The sequence below is a fragment of the Cervus canadensis genome, chromosome 9 (assembly GCF_019320065.1).
Source record: "Cervus canadensis isolate Bull #8, Minnesota chromosome 9, ASM1932006v1, whole genome shotgun sequence".
Classification (NCBI taxonomy): Eukaryota; Metazoa; Chordata; class Mammalia; order Artiodactyla; family Cervidae; genus Cervus; species Cervus canadensis.
The window spans coordinates 67,533,688-67,553,523 of record NC_057394.1 but is presented as its reverse complement, the minus strand read 5'-3'; the positions used below and the strand labels follow the sequence as shown (position 1 = coordinate 67,553,523).

Here is a 19,836-nt window from a genome sequence, read left to right as displayed (position 1 = left end):
AACATTTCAGATACCACAGAATCATTCATTACCACAGAACTAAAATAGTTCATAATTTGACCATTAGGTTGCACTGTGTTTTTTTCAATTACATATTTTGTCTAAGTGAAATAAAGATATTTTCTTTAAACTTAAGTTTGCCTTGGCACTGCCCCACCCCCCGGCTCCCAAATTACTATTAACTAGTTTGGATCTAACTATTTGATAAAGAAAACTGTTGGATATTGCCTTTGGCTTATACTATGTACTGAAAAAGTTTGGGAAACTCTGTTTTAAAGCAAATGTCAGCTAATTTCAGTGTTGTACAGACTTTGTTCTCTGATTACAAAACAATTAAATGAGAAATCAGTGAATGAGATAGTTACCAAAACCTCATAATTGTTGGGGAAAAGTAAGCACTTCTCAATACCTTGAGCATGAAGAAATCCTAATAGAAGTTAACTAACACCAATATATGACCAAGAGAAAGATATTACATGTCAGAACCTGTGGAATTGAAGAGTTACCTTTACAGGAGAAATTTATAGCAGGTAGAGGGGAATGAAAGGAATTTAAAAGGCATGTTAATTCATATGTGGCATTATTTTTAAAAAATATTAGTACATTACTTCCCTGCTTAGTATAGATCCCCTGGAGAAGGGAATGGCTACCCACTCCAGTATTCTTGCCTGGAGAATTCTATGGATAGAGGAGACTGGCGGGCTACAGTCCATGGGGTCGCAAAGAATTGGACACAACTGAGCAACTAACACTTTAACTTTCACATCACTTCGTTTTTACTGCATGAGAAGACTCTTGAGAGTCCGTTGGCTAGCAAGGAGATCAAACCAGTCAATCCTAAAGGAAATCAACCCTGAATATTCATTGGAAAGATTAATGCTGAAGCTCTAGTACTTTCGCCACATGATGTGAAGAGCCAACTCATTAGAAAAGACCCTGATGCTGGGAAAGATTGAGGGCAGGAGAAGAAGGGGGAGACAGAGGATGAGATGGTTGGATGGCATCACCAATTCAATGGACATTAGTTTGACCAAACACTGGGACATAGTGAAGGACAGGGAAGCCTGGCATGCTTCAATCCTTGGGGTTTCAGAGTTGGACAGGACTTAGTGACTGAATAACAACAATGAACCACTTCAAAGCCTGGTGGCTTAGGAACAAAATAACCATTTTATTCCACTGACAATTCTGTGGGTTGGCAGAGTGATTCTTCTGTTCTGGGCCAGTTCACCTGATCTCTGCTTGGGCTCCTTCATTCATCTCTGGTCAGCTGGTGGGTTAGCTGGTGACTGGATGATCTAAGACGGTCTCATAGAAGTTTCTTACTACTGACTGAGACCTTAGTTGTCTCCCACATGGCCTCATCCTGCAACAGGCAAGCTCACAGTTGTTCACCTGGTGGCTCTAGAATTATATAAGTGGCAAGAGAGGACATGCTTGGATGTGGAGGAACTTTTCAAGTTCATTTACTAAACTCAAGTCCATTGCCAAAGCAAGTTACATGGCCATACCTGGAATAAACATAGGACCAGATTATCCAGAGGCATGGATATCGGAAGGGGAATGGTAACCATTTTCTAAAACAACCACAATTTGAATATGAACAATTTTATGCCAATAAATTTGAAAACTCAGGTGAAACAATTTCCCAGTGGAAAAATTTAAAACAATTTACCCAGCTTAAGAAGAAATTTAAAAACCTGAATAGATTTTAGAACAATTAATTAGATCAGTAACTAAAAATTTAACCTCTTTTGTTGCCCTGAAAAGAAAAAGTACTCACAGATAGAACTCCAGGAAACATTCAAGGGACTGACAATTTTAGCCTTACTTAGTGATTTCAGAGAAGGTAGAGGGAACATTTCTCAACTCATTTTATAAGATTAACAAACCATAACACCAAGAATCAGGCAAAGATAGAGTGAGAAAAGATGTATATAAGCCAGTTTCACTTATGAACATAGGTGGGAAAAAAATCCCACATAAAGTATTATTAAATTGAAACCAGTAATGAATATACATACATAGTTTAATTCCAAGACGGGTTTATCCCAGCTTATAAGTTGAACATTAAAAAGTTCTGAGTTTAACATTAAAAACTCACAGTTTACCACATTTATAGATGAAAGGAGAGAATTATGTGGCCATTTGAATAGATTTTTTTTTAAAAAGCACAGTTTAGTAAAATTGAGCACCTATGTGTGTCTGAAAAAGAAAAAGAAAATTTAGCGAATTAGGAAGGAGCTTCCTTACAGCAGACATAATATATAATGGTAAAATGCTGTCCCTGGATTGGGCATCTGTGTACAGGGGAGGATTGAGTGGTGCTTATGCGCTTGTATTACTTCTGTGCCTGAAATACCTGGGAGAGTAGGAGGAATAGGGGGAGTGAGATCCCGGAAAGACCTTAGAAAGCTTAATCATCAGACTCTGGTAAAGTTGGAGGAAACATAGGGTGAGAACAGAATCAGGGTTAGAATAATTTTTGTTTTATCTGTCAAATCTGTCAACTTTGTTGAAACTTTTTAGACGGCTTAAATTCCAAGAAGTGTTAAAAATTACCATATAATACATGTTGTTGTGAGCCACACAGTCAAAGGCTTTCTCGTAGTCAGTGAAGCAGAAGTAGATGTTTTTTTGGAATTCCCTTGCTTTCTCTGTGATCCAACGAATATTGGCAATTTGATGTCAATTTTTTGGGCTCCAAAATCACTGCAGATGGTGACTACAGCCATGAAATTAGAAGACACTTGCATCTTGGAAAGAAAGCTATGACAAACCTAGACACTATATTAAAAAACAGAGACATTCCTTTTCCAACAAAGGTCCGTATAGTCAAAGCTGTGGTTTTCCCAGTAGTCAGGTACGGATGTGAGAATTGAACCATAAAAAAAACTTGAGTGCCAAAGAATTGATGGTTTAGAATTGTAGTGCTGGAGAAGATTCTTGGAGTCCCTTGGACAGCAGGGAGATCAAACCAGTCAGTCTTAAATATCTGATGAATATTCATTGGAAGGACTGATGCTTGAAGCTGAAGCTCCAATACTCTGGCCACATGATTACTCATTGGTAAAGATCCTAATGCTGGGGAAGATTGAAAGCAAAAGGAGAAGAAGGGCAAAAGGATGAGATGGCTAGATGGCATCACTCACTCCATGGACATGAACTTAAACTCCAGAAGATGGTGAAAGACAGGGAAGCCTGGTGTGCTGCAGTCCATGGGGTCGCTAAGAGTCAGACACAACTTAGCGACTGAATAACAAACAATAATGGATTTTAGGGTTAACTATGTTGTAATTCACAAGGTGAAAAGCATACATTTTTTTTTAATTTGGAAAAAATTTCATACTTGCAGTTTGAAATTCAGGGTTTCAAGAATAGTACCCGAAAAGTACAGCACTCAGCACCCAACTTCCTTGATTCTTGGCATTTTCCCATATTTGTCTTATTCTCACTTTCTCCCTGATAAATAAATATATATATTTATATAACCCCCCAACCAGTTAAGTTGCAGCATGGTGCCCCCTTACACCCTTAGTACATTATTTTCATACACCTTCCAGTGTAACCACGGTTCTTTTTTCAAGTTCACCTAAATTTCTATCTAATCCATAGACCATCACTCATACTTTGCTAGCTTTTTCCCATAATATTCTTTTATAAATCCAAGATCCAATCTAGGATTAGACATTGCAATTAGTTGTATCGTTTCTTAAGTCTCCTTTGATCCAGTAGTTCTTCAGTCTATATCTTTCATGACAGTGTATTTGAATCTATAGACTGATTTTTTAATAGAATGGCCCGTTTATGTCTGACTTTTCTCAGATGGTCGTTGTTATTACTACTATTATTTTGCTCATGAGTAACACCAAGATGATACTGTTTTGTCAGCACATTGATGAGAAGGCATACTGTGTTGATTTTCATTTACTGTTTTTTCTTTTTTTAAATGTATTTGAAATTAAAAAAAAAACTTTTTTTACTGGCCTGCAAGGAGACCAAACCTGTCAATCCTAAAGGAAATCAGTCCTGAATATTCATTGGAGGATTGATGCCGAATCTGATTGGCCACCTGATGTGAAGAACTGGCTCATTGGAAAAGACCCTGATGTTGGGAAAGCTTGAAGGCAGGAGGAGAAGCAACTGGTAGCTGATTCACTTTGCTGTATGCCTGAAACTAACACAACATTGTAAATCAGCTATCACTTCAGTTCAGTCTCTCAGTCATGTCAGACTCTGCGACCCCATTGACTGCAGCACGCCTGGCTTCACTGTGCTTGCTCAAACTCAGGTCCATTGAGTCGGTCATGCCATCCACCCATCTCATGCTCTGTCGCCCCCTTCTCCTCCTGCCCTCAATCTTTCCCAGCATCAGGGTCTTTTCCAATGAGTCAGTTCTTTGCATCAGATGGTCAAAGTATTAGAGCCTCAGTTTCAGCATCAGTCCTTCCAATGAATATTCAGGACTGATTTCCTTCAGGATGGACTAGTTGGATCTCCTTGAGGTCCAAGGGACTCTCAAGAGTCTTCAACACCACATTTCAAAAGCATCAATTCTTTGGTGCTCAGCTTTCTTTATAGTCCAACTCTCACGTCCACACATGACCACTGGAAAAACCATAGCTTTGACTAGACGGACCTTTGTTGGCAAAGTAATGTCTCTGCTTTTTAATATGCTGTCTAGGTTGGTCATGGCCTTTCTTCCAAGGAGCAAGTGTCTCTTGATTTCATGGCTGCAGTCACCATCTGCAGTGATTTTGGAGTCCCCAAAAATAAAGTCTGTCAGTGTTTCCATTGTTTTCCCATCTATTTGCCATGAAGTGATGGGACCAGATGCCATGATCTTAGATTTCTGAATGTTGAGCTTTAAGCCAACTTTTTCACTCTTCTCTTTCACTTTCATCAAGAAGCTCTTTAGTTCCTCTTCATTTTCTGCTGTAACGGTCGTGTCATCTGCATATCTGAGGTTATTGATATTTTTCCCAGCAATCTTGATTCCAGCTTGTGCTCCATACAGCCCGGCATTTCACATGATATACTCTGCATATGAGTTAAATAAGCATGGGAACAATATACAGCCTTGACGTATTCCTTTCCCGATTTGGCACCAGTCTGTTATTCCATGCCCAGTTCTAACTGTTGGTTCTTAACCTGCATACGGATTTCTCAGGAAGCAGGTCAGGTGGTCTGGTATTCCCATCTCTTTCAGAATTTTCCACAGTTTGTTGTGATCTACACAGTCAAAGACTTTGCATAGTCAATAAAGCAGAAGCAGATGTTTTTCTGGAACTCTTTATGTTTTTCAATGATCCAGCGGATGTTGTCAATTTGACCTCTGGTTCTTCTGCCTTTTCTAAATCCAGCTTGAACATCTGGAAGTTCATGGTTCACGTACTGTTGAAGCCTGGCTTGGGGAATTTTGAGCATTACTTTACTAGCGTGTGAGATGAGTGTAATTGTGCAGTAGTTTGAGCATTCTTTGGCATTGCCTTTCTTTGGGATTGGAATGAAAACTGACCTTTTCCAGTCCTGTGGCCACTGCTGAGTTTTCCAAATTTGCTGGCATATTGAGTACAGCACTTTCATAGCATCATGTTTTAGGATTTGAAATAGCTCAAGTGGAATTCCATCACCTCCACTAGCTTTGTTCATAGTGATGCTTCCTGAGGACCTGCTTCACTTTGCATTCCAGGATGTCTGGCTCTAGGTGAGTGATCACACCATTGTGGTTATCTGGGTCATGAAGATATTTTTTGTATAGTTCTTCTGTGTATTCTTGCCACCTCTTCTTACTGTCTTCTCTTTCTGTTAAGTCCATACCGTTTCTGCCCTTTATTGTGCCCATCTTTGCATGAAATGGTCCTTTGGTATCACTAATCTTCTTGAAGAGATATATTTTCTGTTTAAGATTTTATTTTCCCCCATATCGGTCATTACCGAATTTTGAGTAGAATTCCCTGAGTTATATGTACTTTTCCTTTACTCAATTATAACTTTTGCCATTTGATCAGGACATTTATCTGCCAGGTTTTTTCTCTGTAAATTAATAAGTATTCTGTGGGGAGCCACTTGAGACTATAAAATATCAGTGCATGATTTTCATATTTGTGAGATGCATTAATTTGAAAATAATGTAGAATTAATTATTTGAGTAGATACTAAATGTGCTGTGATATAATTTGAAGTTGGTAATCTCTTAAGCATTAGCGTACATGTCAGCAGCTAGTTTAAACACGATTCCTTATACAGAGCACAAAAGTAAATGCCGCGTATGTAACCCAGTAAGGCTTGTCTCTCTCTGGTTTTTCTATTTGATCTGAATTTTTAGCATCAGTATTAATACACCATCAGTACCTTTCTGTCGTAGTCAAACAGAAATATTACAATATTCTGTAAATATTGAAGACCAGAAGGTAAAGTCTTGGAAGTTTTAAATTGAAAAGAATCTTAGATATCAGTCTTTTATCTATTTTTAATTCTGTAGACAAACTAAAAAAAGAAAAGTTGTCATTTACCCAGTTATATGTTACGTAAAATGGCACACGTTGCCATTACAAAGAGTTCAAATCCCATAAAATGAAGAAATAAGAGTTTAAAACTGAGGTAATAGGAAGTAGAGGACATTTTTGCTAGTGAATTCCCACTCCTGCACTCCCAATAAGTGGGATACATAGAAATCTTAACATTTGAGCAATAAACCCTCATTAAGCTGGCTTCTTAATAAATGCATTGCTTCAGGCAACCATTAGCAGTAAGTTGATGAAAGCTAGTATACTAGTTGAAATATATTTGCTGGATCTTTATAATAAGAGAAGGAAATGGCAACCCACTTCAGTATTCTTGCCTGGAGAATCCCAGGGACACAGGAGCCTGGTGGGCTGCTGTCTGTGGGGTCGCACAGAGTCAGACACGACTGATGTGACTTAGCAGCAGCAGCATAATTATTTAAAATTTGAATCTTCTTTTACAAATTAGGAAGCACAGTATTGGTGAAAGCAGTTGCTGCCTAATAAATTGTGTGTGTATGAGTGCTGGTCTTTAAACCAGTAAGTAATTTTGTTACCAAATCCAGAATGTGTCCTGTCATTGATTTGCAGTATACATATTTAATTCATATTATCCTTATAAAGAGGTTTAGTGTTTATTTCACAGTTGGCTGATAAAGTTGAAATAATTTTAATGACATTTTCATTAGCAGCAGCCTTTACAACTTAACTATTTTATTGGTTGTCTTTCAGAACAAAAGAGATGAACACTTACTGAAAAAAAGAAATGTTCCCCAAGAGGAAAGTTTAGAAGATTCAGATGTTGATGCTGATTTTAAAGCAGTAAGTTAACCTTGCTTATAAGGTGTTGTAAAAGTGATTCTTATAATAACCAGAGAACTTCATTCTCAATCTTAAGACTAATTTTACAATGATAATTAGGGTATATTAACTCTTAACTTTAGTAAATACATTAGTTAATGTAATTTTGCTATTAAACTCTTTGCTGAACTATCTTTTTTTCTTTTTAAGCAAAATGTAACACTAGAAGCTATATTGCAGGTATGTTATTAATTTAATATTCTCTTTTTGAAGTATTTTGAAATTGATTTTTTTTTTTTAAATTTCTGAAATTTACGTTTGGTGTTGCAGAATGCCACAAGTGATAACCCAGTGGTCCAGTTGAGTGCTGTCCAGGCTGCAAGGTAAGGAAGAATTTGTCCAGAGAGAGAATTATGTCACACCTGGTCTAGAAGTAGTACATTGTTATTTCTGTTCGTAGTTTGAAACTTACAGCAGTTAATTTCTCATACTTCTTTTTGTAGAAAGCTTTTATCCAGTGACAGAAATCCACCAATTGATGACCTAATAAAATCTGGGATTTTACCAATTCTAGTGAAATGTCTAGAAAGGGATGATAAGTAAGTATGGATTTGACTCCCTGTTCACTTTTTTCAGCCAACTGAAAATTTGGGATTATTATTTAAGTAATGGGTTCCATTTGGTTTTGCCTTTATCACATTTTTCATTTGTCATGTATTTTAACACAATTTTCTTAATACTGTGATCATACTCTGCAGACCTAAGTGCTTTTCTTTTTAGTTTATAAAGTATGTGTGTGTATTTTCTAGGAAAATTTTAACGTCTGTTTATTGTCTGTTCTAAATTATCTCAAACATTTATAGTCTTTATTTGTTAGTTGGCTTTTTCTTCAGTAATGTTTTAAAACAACCCAAATAGTGTTTGAGTCATTCTTTGCTTATGAGTCTATATATAGATTAACCTCATGACTTGAGTCAACATGAATGGTTTCCAGAACTGAGTAGCTCTTTCTTACCCTGGGAATATTCCAGCTGATCCATGATACTCTGTGAAGTCTTTAACAGAACTCCAGCCATGATTAGTTGTCTATCATCATGGTTTTTATTTGTGGTAAATTAAAAATAAGAGGGCAGATTATAATTTCCCAAAATAGAAAGAGAAAAACACCACTTGGTATCTTTTGAGGTACTGGCCCCATTTCTACTAGTATTTGGAGAGATCTTGGTGTGCTAGATCTTAAATCTCATCAGTTTGAGTTAACTGGGTAGAATGTAAGGCTGAACCCCAAAATACATTTAAACAAAGGCTCATTTTTCTTTTAAGGATCATTTAGACTAAAACTTGGGGGTATTTTGCTAAATATTGTCTATGAGATTTTCAGGTGACTAGATTAAAATAGTAGCATTATAAATGTTTCCACTAAGGGTTTTTATTATTTTAAAATACTTCATTCTTTTTCCATTATGTGCCACAACCATCTCTCCAAAAGCTTTTTAAATACTATCATATGTTTTCTTTAAGATTTATTTAAGCAAAAATAAGTTTTATTTCAATTATTTTTTTTTTTAATTCTGTTTTCCTTTAGGGCCCTCTTTTTTCTTTCTTTCCTTTTTTTTTTTTTTTTTTTTGGCTCTTGAGCTGCTTTTCTTTTTTCTTCTCTTCTTTTCCATTTATTTATTTATTTTGCCTTTTTGTCTTTGTCATGGTCTCATTTGTGTGGGTGTCTCTGTGAAATATAGCTTGTATATATAACAGAAGAGTATGCTGAAATATATACAGACATGTATAACTACCACTGAAGGTAAAAATAGAAAATTATCAATAGTTTCAGTCTGACTTAATGGATTTGTTATGGGCAATTGTGTCATAATATAAAAGACCCAAGACTGGAGCTGAATAGACCTTGATTTAAATCTAGGGTTTGCTACTGACCTAAACCCAAATAGCATTTGATGCTTAGGTACCTAATCTATAAAATTTAGGTGGTTGCAAGGAATGAAAGTAATGTATACAAAACACCACATAATACCAAGCATATAATAAATGTTTCTTCATTGTTTACTTATTGCACTCATTTAATTACTTATTTTCTCTATCTTATCTCTCTCTTTTTACATGACATCTTAGAAGACTTTCCCTAGCTTTGTAATTGTATTTTTACATCTTTCTGTTTTCTCATTTCAGGCCCTCATTGTCAGTAGTTTGCCAAACCATATATACTAGTTTAATAACTCTTTCTCCTTCTAGTCTGAGACAACATAAACTATCTCATCATCTTTGATTTTATCATTGCTTTATTTCTCCTCAACTTCGATACCCTCTTATTTCTTGCCTTTTGCCAAAGTTCATCATGTGTTGATGGTTCTTGTCTGCTACTTCATTGTCTGGTCTGTTGCATCTTTTTAACCTTACTGCTTGCTATTATCACTGACATTTACTCTTCTTAAAACCTTTTCCTTCTCTGATCTCTCTAATCTTTTGATATTAACAACCTCACTGTCTTTCTTTGATATGTATAGAGTTTCTTCTAAGTTCCTAACCTTTGGCTTTCCTTGGTTTTTGTGTGCATATCTTCTTGGCTTCAGCTCTCTTGGTCTCTGTGTTGTTGTCAGCTGCATACATCATGATCATCCCAGCCATGGTAGTTTTATTTGTATTTCCAGCTGTTAGTGACTTTCTTTCTTTATCACTCTTGGAAAACCTAGTTCAGTTTTCACTTTCTTTGTGAAGTCTTCCATTACCATTCCAAATTATAATGATCTTATCCTGTCAGCAAAATTATGTAGCCTTGTAATATTGCTGGTATGTGAAACAGGTGATGTAGTGGAGTCAGCGCTTTAAGACCTGTCTAGAGGTTGTGGCAGTGATTCAGATGAGATGATGAGGGCTTCAGCTACCACAGTGATATTTTGGATGGCATGATAAATATAAGAAATATTTAAGAGGTAAAATTGATATGACCTATTGGTTAGATACCTGTGGGAGAGAAGGAGGTCAAGGAAAGTAATGACTGGCTGAATGTTGCAACTGCCAATGAACCTAAAGAAGTGAGTTTATATTGACTGACTTTGAGAGCAAATGAGACATTCAAGTGGAGATATTCAACAGGCACTTGGACGTAATGAGGCGAAATTCAAGGACAAGGTAAAGGATAACCATGTAATCTGTGGGTCTTAAATGGTAGTTATGTGTCTAAAGATTTTTTTTGTTTTTTACAGTCCTTCATTACAGTTTGAAGCTGCATGGGCATTAACTAATATAGCATCAGGAACCTCTGCACAGACTCAAGCTGTTGTACAGTCTAGTAAGTAAATTAACTTGCTGGACCTTCTGTCATTTGTATGAAATGTGCTGAACAGGAAACTCGGTAGAGACAAAGAACAGAGTAAATGGTTGCCTAGGGCTGCGGGAGAAGATGGTAGGACTTTCTGGGTATGGGATTTCTTTTGGGGGCAGTAGAAATGTTGTCAAATTAGATTGTGGTGATGACTACACAACTCTGTATAAACTCTAAGAACCTTTGAATTGTACACTTAAACAGATATATCTCAGTAAAGCTGTTAAAAGTTTGAGTCAATTTTAATTTAAACATTCAATAATACAGGTAGTGCAGAGATACAGCTAAAAATCCTAGAGGTAGTATACAACTGACTGAAATTTTAAGAAAGTGATCTGCCTTATTTAGTTCTCACCTGAAATGAATATGATATCAGTCTTTTGGAATTTGAGTTAGTTCATAAGTTATGTGTAGAGTAAGGAGTATAATGATGAATTATCTTGAAATATAAGGTAGGCTTGATATGGGTATAATCAGTTCTTTAATCCCATATCAACAATTGGAATCATATTGGCTAAAGTATTCTAAGATAGAAACCTTTTTTTAATGAATTACAGGAAAAACTTCATGCTGTTGTTTTCATTTAATTAATATTACTGCAGTTCTAGATATTGTCAATAAGTCTGTTGCTTGAGACTAGGGGAAACACTAAAACGTAGCATATTTAGGGTAAAGGTATTTGCTACATTTATTCATTCACTATAATTGAGCAACTCTAGTGTACCAAACTCTATATATATTTCATCAACTTATTTAGGCTGAAACCTGTGAACTCTTCAACATTTTGCAGTATAAATATTAGTTTTTCTTTATTATAGATGCCGTACCTCTTTTTCTAAGACTTCTCCATTCACCACATCAGAATGTTTGTGAACAAGCAGTATGGGCTTTGGGAAACATTATAGGTAAGTTGAAATTAGGTTTGAAAACACTCCAGTTAAGTATCTTAATTAACTTTTTTCCTACATTGGCCATTACACACTATGTTTCCTCTAATTTTAATGTGGGTTGACTATCTTCTTGCTTCATAAATATTAACTTAAGATTATACCTCTTTAGATGGATATGCAATTTGTTACCCAGGACTGGTAGGTTAAATTTGTGTTCCCCAAATCAAAATCTGGAGAAATAGCAACACTTGATGCCCTTGACTGATGGTGAGGAAACATAGAACATCAGTGTCCCAACATGAGCCATTGCATACATTTCAGACTTTCTCATCCTGAATGTAATTTTTTTTTAAATACAATTTTCATTTCTGTAGGTGATGGTCCTCAATGTAGAGATTATGTCATATCACTGGGAGTTGTCAAACCTCTTCTGTCCTTCATCAATCCCTCCATTCCCATCACCTTCCTTCGGAACGTCACATGGGTCATTGTCAATCTCTGCAGGAATAAGGACCCCCCACCGCCTATGGAGACAGTTCAGGAGGTAAATGAAGAATTGCAAAGGCCAGATGGTATATTTTCCCTATGTTTATGCTTTAGGTTTTCATGCACAGGGAATGAAATAGCGCATATGAGTTCATTGCAGGTATGAGATATTTAAATAATGTATCATAACTTAATTTTTTACTTCTGTGAAATAAAAGTTGAGACCTGTGGCACCTGACCAAATACAGTCCACCTTAATCCAAGAAACCATAAATTCAAGCAGAAAAATACAAAAGAAAATAAAATCTCAGTTTTATTACTACATTGAGTTGTTGATTTAACACTAAAAATTAAGGGATTGCTGCAGATAAATCTAGTGTGCTTATATGCAAATATTCTAGAGTTAAATTGCTGTGTTAAATCTGCTAATTAAAGCAAAGTAAAATCTTTGCTGTTTACATCTGATTCGTAAATGGATCTGAGTGTTTTAAGTTTTATAAAATCCTATGTAACCTTTAATCACTTGACTAAATAGAGAAATGTTGACTGTGAATCTTTAATCTTTATAATTGGCATCATTCACCATCTTCTGCCACCTCTTGCCCGTGTGGAAAGGGTACTTAGTGATTCCCCCCACTCCCTCACGGATTTAAAGAAAAGATTTGAAATGTCTGCATGCAACAGACTTTATACTAGTCATACTTCTCTTGACTAAATCTGAGGTCAAAAACTTTGACTCAAATAGTTCTTAAATAAAATCTTAGTTTTACTTTAAACAGGTAAGTGGGACAATGAGATTGGTTTTAAGAATGGCTTTTTAAAAATAACTATATACTCGCATCTCCACTGTTTCTGGTAGACATGTCATAAAGAAGGTTATTGGAAACAAATGTTTTTCCTTTAAGGTGCATTAATCTGTGTCAGACTTACTTGAGTATTTTAGTTAAACATCTGAAATATTTTTTGGTGTTTCAGATTGAATTTATTGTATTTTAATTTTCCTAATAGAGATTCAAAAAACTTAATGTTGTTTTTCTTGCACTCAAACAGTATTTACTACTTTTTTAAAAAAATCACAGTTACTCGTTTTTGCAAAGACATTTTCATCAACTCTAGAGTTATTTATCATTTTTTTTCTTCCCTCAGATTTTGCCAGCATTATGTGTCCTCATATACCATACAGATATAAACGTAAGTAAAACAGAACCTTAGATTTGGAATTTGGCTCTTAATGAGACTGAAAGGGTTATTTATTCTTATGCTTTTCGTAAGTGTCACAATATATCTTAATAATTTGTCAAGCTTCCACAGTGTATGTGGAAGAAATGTATGTTCTGTTTTCAGAAGTAGGATTAGGGTTAAACTGAGTTTATATCTTAAATCATTCAGAGAACAAAAATGCTAACATTGGAGAAATTATCACATATGTAGTTAACTCAGTTATTTATATCATAATAGTATTTTTAAGTATCATATTTATAAAGTGGTAAAAGCTTTATAAAGCTCCTTCATACTTTAAAAATTTTTTAAATTTGATTTTTGTAATTGGTAGTCTAGATAGTATTATCCCCATTTTAAAAAAAGAAAGCCTCAGGGAAAGGTTAAGTGACTTATTCAAAGTTGCGGAGCTTGTAAGGGTCAGTGTCCATATTTAAAACTGAGATCTTCTGATGACAGATCTTATTTACTTTCTATGAAACCCTACTAACTCCCAGGCTGTAACCTTTTGAGGTACAGTATTGAAGAATATCAAGTATAGCTTTAAATGCAAAGGTATCTTTAGATGATTTGTTCATTATATGAGGTTTGGTTAAGCACTTACTGTATATATTCTGGCACATTTTTGTTTCAGGCAGTCTGAGAATTCTCCTGATTATAGCAAGACTGAATGTCAGTTCTTCCACAAAGTAAAACAGTCGATAAATTTCAGAGAATTCAGAACTGACTCTAATGTTCATCCAGCATGAATTTGGCTTCTGATATTCCAATTAAGATCTCTTCTGATTTGTATGTTTGTGTTTTTGTGTATCTTTGTTTACACATAATATTTATGTATGTGGGTGTCAGAATTATGTGTGATTTATCATTGAGATGAAGAAAATACATCTTTGTTAACATTTCTCAAGAAGCAATATATAGTTCCCATGTAAGTATTGAACCACACATTTCCCTAGTTAATTTTAGGACTTTCTTAGGAAGGAATCTTTAAGGGTAACTGAAGTAACTTTTTATTTGTGAAGTGTTAGCATGAACTGTCATAACAGTTAAGTGAATCCTGTTTAGTTATATACTGTCCTATTTTCAAAATGGATATAAAAGTGACTTAGCAATAGACATAAGATAATAAATACCTTAGAAGAAAGGAGGAGGAGGTAAAATTGTTTTTAAAACTGTATTTGTTGTTACTGAATGCTAAACTTAGTCCTAAGCTTTCTGAAAGCCAAAATTAAAAGGGAAATAAGCAAGATATCTGATATTTCTACCAAGACTTCTCCCCTAGGACATTAGGGAATTGATTGTAGGGGAATAAAAGCTTCCACCACCTATTGGTCTTGTTTATTTGAAAGCTAGAGGTATTAAAGTAATGAAGTACTATAGTTTTAAGTATATTTATCAAGTTTAAAAAAACAGATTGTCCCACTTAGAATTGTGCAAAGAATTGTAGGCACAAAAATGAAGAAGACATGGAGACTCTGCCCTCTAAGATGTCAGCATTAGTAGCAGGTAAAAAGAGTGAACGAAATGAGCTTTTGTCAGTTGCTTGCTGTACTAAATCTGTTTCTGTAATCTCCTTTGATCTTACCAGCACCCTTATGAGATAAATTTTGTTCTCTTATTTTACAAGTAAGGAAATTGAAACTCAGTAAATAACTAAGTAAAAAATAACTAAGTAAAAAACTCAATAACCTAACTAAGGGTCATACGATGAATAAAAGCTGTGGCTGAGAATTAAAGCCAAGTCAAGGCCTATGCTGTTTTGTACCATGATCACATAAGGATACAGTATGTGTGCAGACTAACAAGAAAAGAAAACAGAAATCACCAAAATGCTAGAATTATCAAAGCATGTGTTCTCTCTAGCAACCAGAAAGCTTCACTGAGAAAGTAACATTTGAAATAAGCATTATAAGGAGAGGGATGGTGGTGGAAGTATTGTTAGAGGTGAAAAAAGATGATTATGTTAACAGCATTTATTACGGGTTTTAAGTGTGCCAGGCACTGTTTTTTAGCACTTTTTCAATTGTTAACTCATTTATTCTTTAGAAAAATCATATGTGATTGGTTATTAAAATTGTCTTCATGTTACAAATATGGTAAAAAAAAAAAAAGACAGCTAACTAATTTGTCTATAGTCATACAACTAGGATGAGAAGGATTTTGTCAAGTTGAAAAAGTTGTTTCAGGTACCAGAGGAACTAAATTAAGGATTCAAGAGAATACACGAGGATGTGGAGAATCCAGGTGATTAATAAGCTGAAACATTTGCTGGGGAGTTAAATTACACAGTTTTTTATCCTGTGTCAAGGAGTTTGGGCTTCTCTTGTAATCAGTGCAGTCACTAAGATTTTCAAATAGAGGAGTGCTATGTTCATGTCCGTTATAGTCAGACAATTTGAAAGAGGTAAGGAGGATCTGGAATAGGGCAAATTTGAACATAACCTGTCTGATTTTGCTATCATAGTAGGTTTGAGGAAGCTGATGAAGGTATGAACCCAAAGTGGTAATGGGTAGGAAAGATAAAGTGAGTAGAACTTGAAGAGGAAAGAATCAAAGAGGAGAAGTGAAAAAGTAAAAGAATAATATTAAAATAAAGACTTCATTTATGAGACAGTCATTTGTGAGACTGCTGGAGAAGCTGTGTTGGGGTGTAGAGAGAACTAGGTGGCTTATGGACATTAATATGCTTATATGACATTAGAAGAACTACATACTGACTCTGAGAACTAAAGAAATCGGGACTGATTCAGGTCAGTCTGTGTTCATTTTCTTTCTAGTTATTGTTCTTAAAGTCAACGTGCAGTTGCAGTGATTCTGTAGCATTTGGTTTTCCTGTCCTTTTTGAAGTTACTTATCCATGGTTTGATATGCCCAGACAATTTTGACTGTTACCTAACATTTGATACAAATCTACCTTGCTTTGCTGCTGGTACAAATGAAATCAGTCAGTTGTGGCAGATTGGTTATATGCTGAGACTTGATGGGTAGTGACACCTGATGATATGTCAGGGGTCCCTGAGACCAACTTCAAGTTCAGTGATTTTCTAGAAGGAATCATTGAAAAGCTTTTACACTCATGCTTATAATTTATAGCAAAAGAACACAGATTTGTTTAGGGAAAATGTCTTTTCCCTTCTGTTTAGGGAAAAAACCCAGCTCTTCCTGTGGGTCTCTCCTATGTGTCTCCTTTACTGCACACACAGAACACTTCACTTCTCATACTTCTGGTTGCCAGATGTGTTGCAGTAGGGATTTGGGGGGAGGTTCCCCACAACACCAAGTGAGTATCTGCAATCCACTAGATATCCTACCATTTAATTCAGTTCCAACACTAACCAGAGATAGTGTCAGATCTCACAGGTCAAGGACTCAGTCCCACGTGTTGGCCACCTCTTCCCCTAACCCACAGGAACACTTCAGTTGCCAGTCACAAAGTCAGACCGGCACTTCTGACCAACCAGCTTTAAACTGGAGGTTTAATGCAGAGAACCAAGACCCCCTCCTTGGGTTCTATTAATTTGCTAGAGCAGTTCAAAGAACTTAGGCAAACAGTTAATATTTACTAGTTTATTAAAGGATGAAGCTCTATACAGTCATCAAAGACTGTGGCTTAGATCATTAGCTCCTTATTGCAAATTTCAGACTTAATTTGAAGAAAGTAGGCAAAACCACTATACCATTCAGGTATGGCCTAAATCAGACCCCTTATGATTATACAGTGGAAGTGACAAATAGATTTAAGGGATTAGATCTGATAAGAGTGCCTGAAGAACTGTGGCCAGAGGTTCATAACATTGTACAGGAGATGGTGATCAAAACCATTCTGAAGGAAAAGAAATGCAACAAAGCAAAATGATCATCTGAGGAGGCCTTACAAATAGCTGAGAAAGAAGAGAAGCAAAAGGCAAAGGAGAAGGGGCAAGATATACCCAGCTGGATGCAGAGTTCCAAAGACTATCAAGGAGAGATAAGAAAGCTTTCTTAAGTGAACAAAGCAAAGAAATAGAGGAAAACAATAGAATGGGAAAGACTAGAGATCTCTTCAAGAAAATTGGAGATACCAAGGGAACCTTTTGTGCGAAGATGGGAATGATAAAGGACAGAAACAGCAAGGACCTAATAGAAACAGAAGAGATTAAAAAGAGATGGCAAGAACACACAGAACTGTACAAAAAAGGTCTTTAAAAATAATTAAAATACCTCAGGATTGCTGAGGACTTCATTGGCACATGATTAATCTGATTATTAGCTGGAAGGAAAAGAGTATAGTCATTGACTGTTAGTGACTGTAAAAGCCAGGCATTTAACCATAGAAATCTAGAAAATTGGGGTGGTGGGGTGGTGAAGAATATTAGATGGAGGAGTTGTAGAATAGCAGAAGCAGTTCAGATGGGAAAAGGCAATGAAAGGTACAATTATAAATATTAAAGCAACTGTTAGCCTGATTGTAGGTGAGGAAAGCAAACTGCTGAAAACAGAAGAAACTTGAATAGTCTGATAATCTTGTACTGTGAATTCAAATTTTTAAAGCATTTTAAAAATGAGATTTTTCATTGAAGGTCCAATATATTATCAAAAAGAAAAATTAAAGGGGAACTAGAAGAGTCTGCGGTTTCAGGGGACCTGAGATCTAGCTGTAGCTTACTTTCTCCCACTAGCCTTTGAATGTTGTCATGAGATCCCACCAAAAACCATGAATTGATTTCAGCTTAGAAACCTTAAATATTTCATTTTTCTAGGCTACTGTGTATTAGGGGGAAAAATGATTTTCTGCTAATAGAAGGGGGCTATAATGGAGGGGGCAAAGTTAAATTTCATGTAGCAACCTCCTAAAACATCACAGGCCAAGGCAACCAGTATTGTTATGCACAGTATTCCATTTTGTGGCTAAGGTTTATTCAAACATCCTACTTGGGGTGGGCAATTAGTCAGTTTTTTGAATTTTGCAAATATGAATAATGTAGCAGAGATTAATCTTGTGTATTTTCATATTGCCGGAGGTGTATTTCAGGGTATATTCCTAGAAGCAGGATAGCTAGATCAGAGAGTGAATGCACTGTAATTTTTGTTACGCACTACCAAACACCCTGCATAAGGGCAGTGCCATCTGCATTCTCAGCAGAAATACATAAAAGTGACTTTCTCCTTAGCCTTGCCCATAGAATGTACTGTCACATTTAAAGTTTTTGTCGATCTATGAGAAACTGTATTTCATTTTTAGTATGTGTTTCACTTTTTGTAAGTGAAGTTGAACTTGATTTTGTTGAAGAGCCATTTTTGCATCTTTTCAAATAGCCTGTTCATCTTTTATTGCTCATTTTTTATCAAACTTTTGGTCTCTTTTTCTTAGCTTATAAGAGCTCTTTATGTTTTAAGGACATTAGCTCTTTACTTTTGATATATATTTCAAGTATTTTCCTAATTTGTCCTTTGTCTTTGATATATTTTGCCATGCAGGTTTTTTCTTTTTATGTAGTCAAATTTATTAGCCATTCCTTTTGTTGATTTAGATTTTTATTCCTCGGTTACAGATGTTTTCTCATGTTAAGGAAATGTCCATAAAATCCCATTTTGAGTGTTGACCTCAGAATGAGTGTTGGAATTTTTCAGTGTCTATGAAGATGACTATATGATTTTTCTCTTTAAATCTATTAATATGACATAGGTAGATGTTCCTAAAATTGAATCACCTTTGCATTCCTTGAGTAATTCCACTTGGTTATCATATATTATTTTCTTAAGGTAGTGTGGGCTCCTGTTCACTAATATTTTATTCAGAATTTTTATATCACTATTTACCTAAATGATATTGGTCCACAGCTGCTTTAATGGTGTCTTCATTAGGTATTAATATTATATTTTTACTGCATTTTAAAAATAGCACTCTTCATTTATTTTCTGTGCTCGGCCTGGGGTCTTTCTGTCTGATCTTTGCAGATTTGGTGGCTTTTCCCATTGAAGCCTTTTGGGTCTGGATACTTTGTGGGATTAGTTCCTTGATAATTTTCTCTGGCTATTGAAATTGGCTTAAGTTCTCTGTCTCTGCTGTGGTCAGTTTTTTGTAAGCTGTTGTCTTAGGAAATTACTCATTTCTTCTCAGTTTTCAACTCTGCTTGCATGTAAGTATGCAGAATAATTGTAAGATTTTTTTGAGGGGTTTAATTTACTGTTTGAAGGGTTATTTTCTTCATCATTTCTTATTTTGTACGTTTGTACTCCTCCACCACTTTCTCTAATTAAGTTAACAAGGACTTTTAAAAGTTTTTTCAAAGAATCAGGATTCCAGTTTTTTAATTAGATCTGTGGTTTTTCCTGTTCTTTACTTCATTTCTTTCTACTTTTGTATTTGTTGTTTCTTTTTGCTTTATTTTGGTTTACTCTGTTCTTTTTCTAGCTTTTTATTAGGAATCTTTTTTCATTCTTTTTAAGTTCTATTGTATACATTTTTAAGGCTGTGAACTTGCCTTTGAACACTGCTTTACATAAATCCCATAGCTTCTGATATTTGGTATTTTCATTATAATAGTCTAGAAATTTTTTTGTATTTTTTAATCCAAGAGTAAGACTCTTAAATTTCCATACAGTATTTTGTATTTAT

At 35.3% G+C, this 19,836-nt stretch overlaps 1 protein-coding gene across 3 annotated transcripts in view; it reads left to right on the top strand.

The window, feature by feature from the left end:
• The window catches only part of KPNA3 (karyopherin subunit alpha 3), a 91,311-nt gene that overhangs the window by 58,355 nt on the left and 13,120 nt on the right, over positions 1-19,836 (top strand). For all 3 annotated transcript variants that reach the window (XM_043477732.1, XM_043477734.1, XM_043477733.1), the window contains exons 3-10: positions 7,239-7,328; positions 7,518-7,547; positions 7,638-7,690; positions 7,811-7,906; positions 10,526-10,611; positions 11,463-11,549; positions 11,909-12,078; positions 13,167-13,211. In XM_043477732.1, the coding sequence (XP_043333667.1) occupies positions 7,239-7,328; positions 7,518-7,547; positions 7,638-7,690; positions 7,811-7,906; positions 10,526-10,611; positions 11,463-11,549; positions 11,909-12,078; positions 13,167-13,211 (657 nt within the window). The remainder of the gene's footprint in view (positions 1-7,238; positions 7,329-7,517; positions 7,548-7,637; positions 7,691-7,810; positions 7,907-10,525; positions 10,612-11,462; positions 11,550-11,908; positions 12,079-13,166; positions 13,212-19,836) is intronic.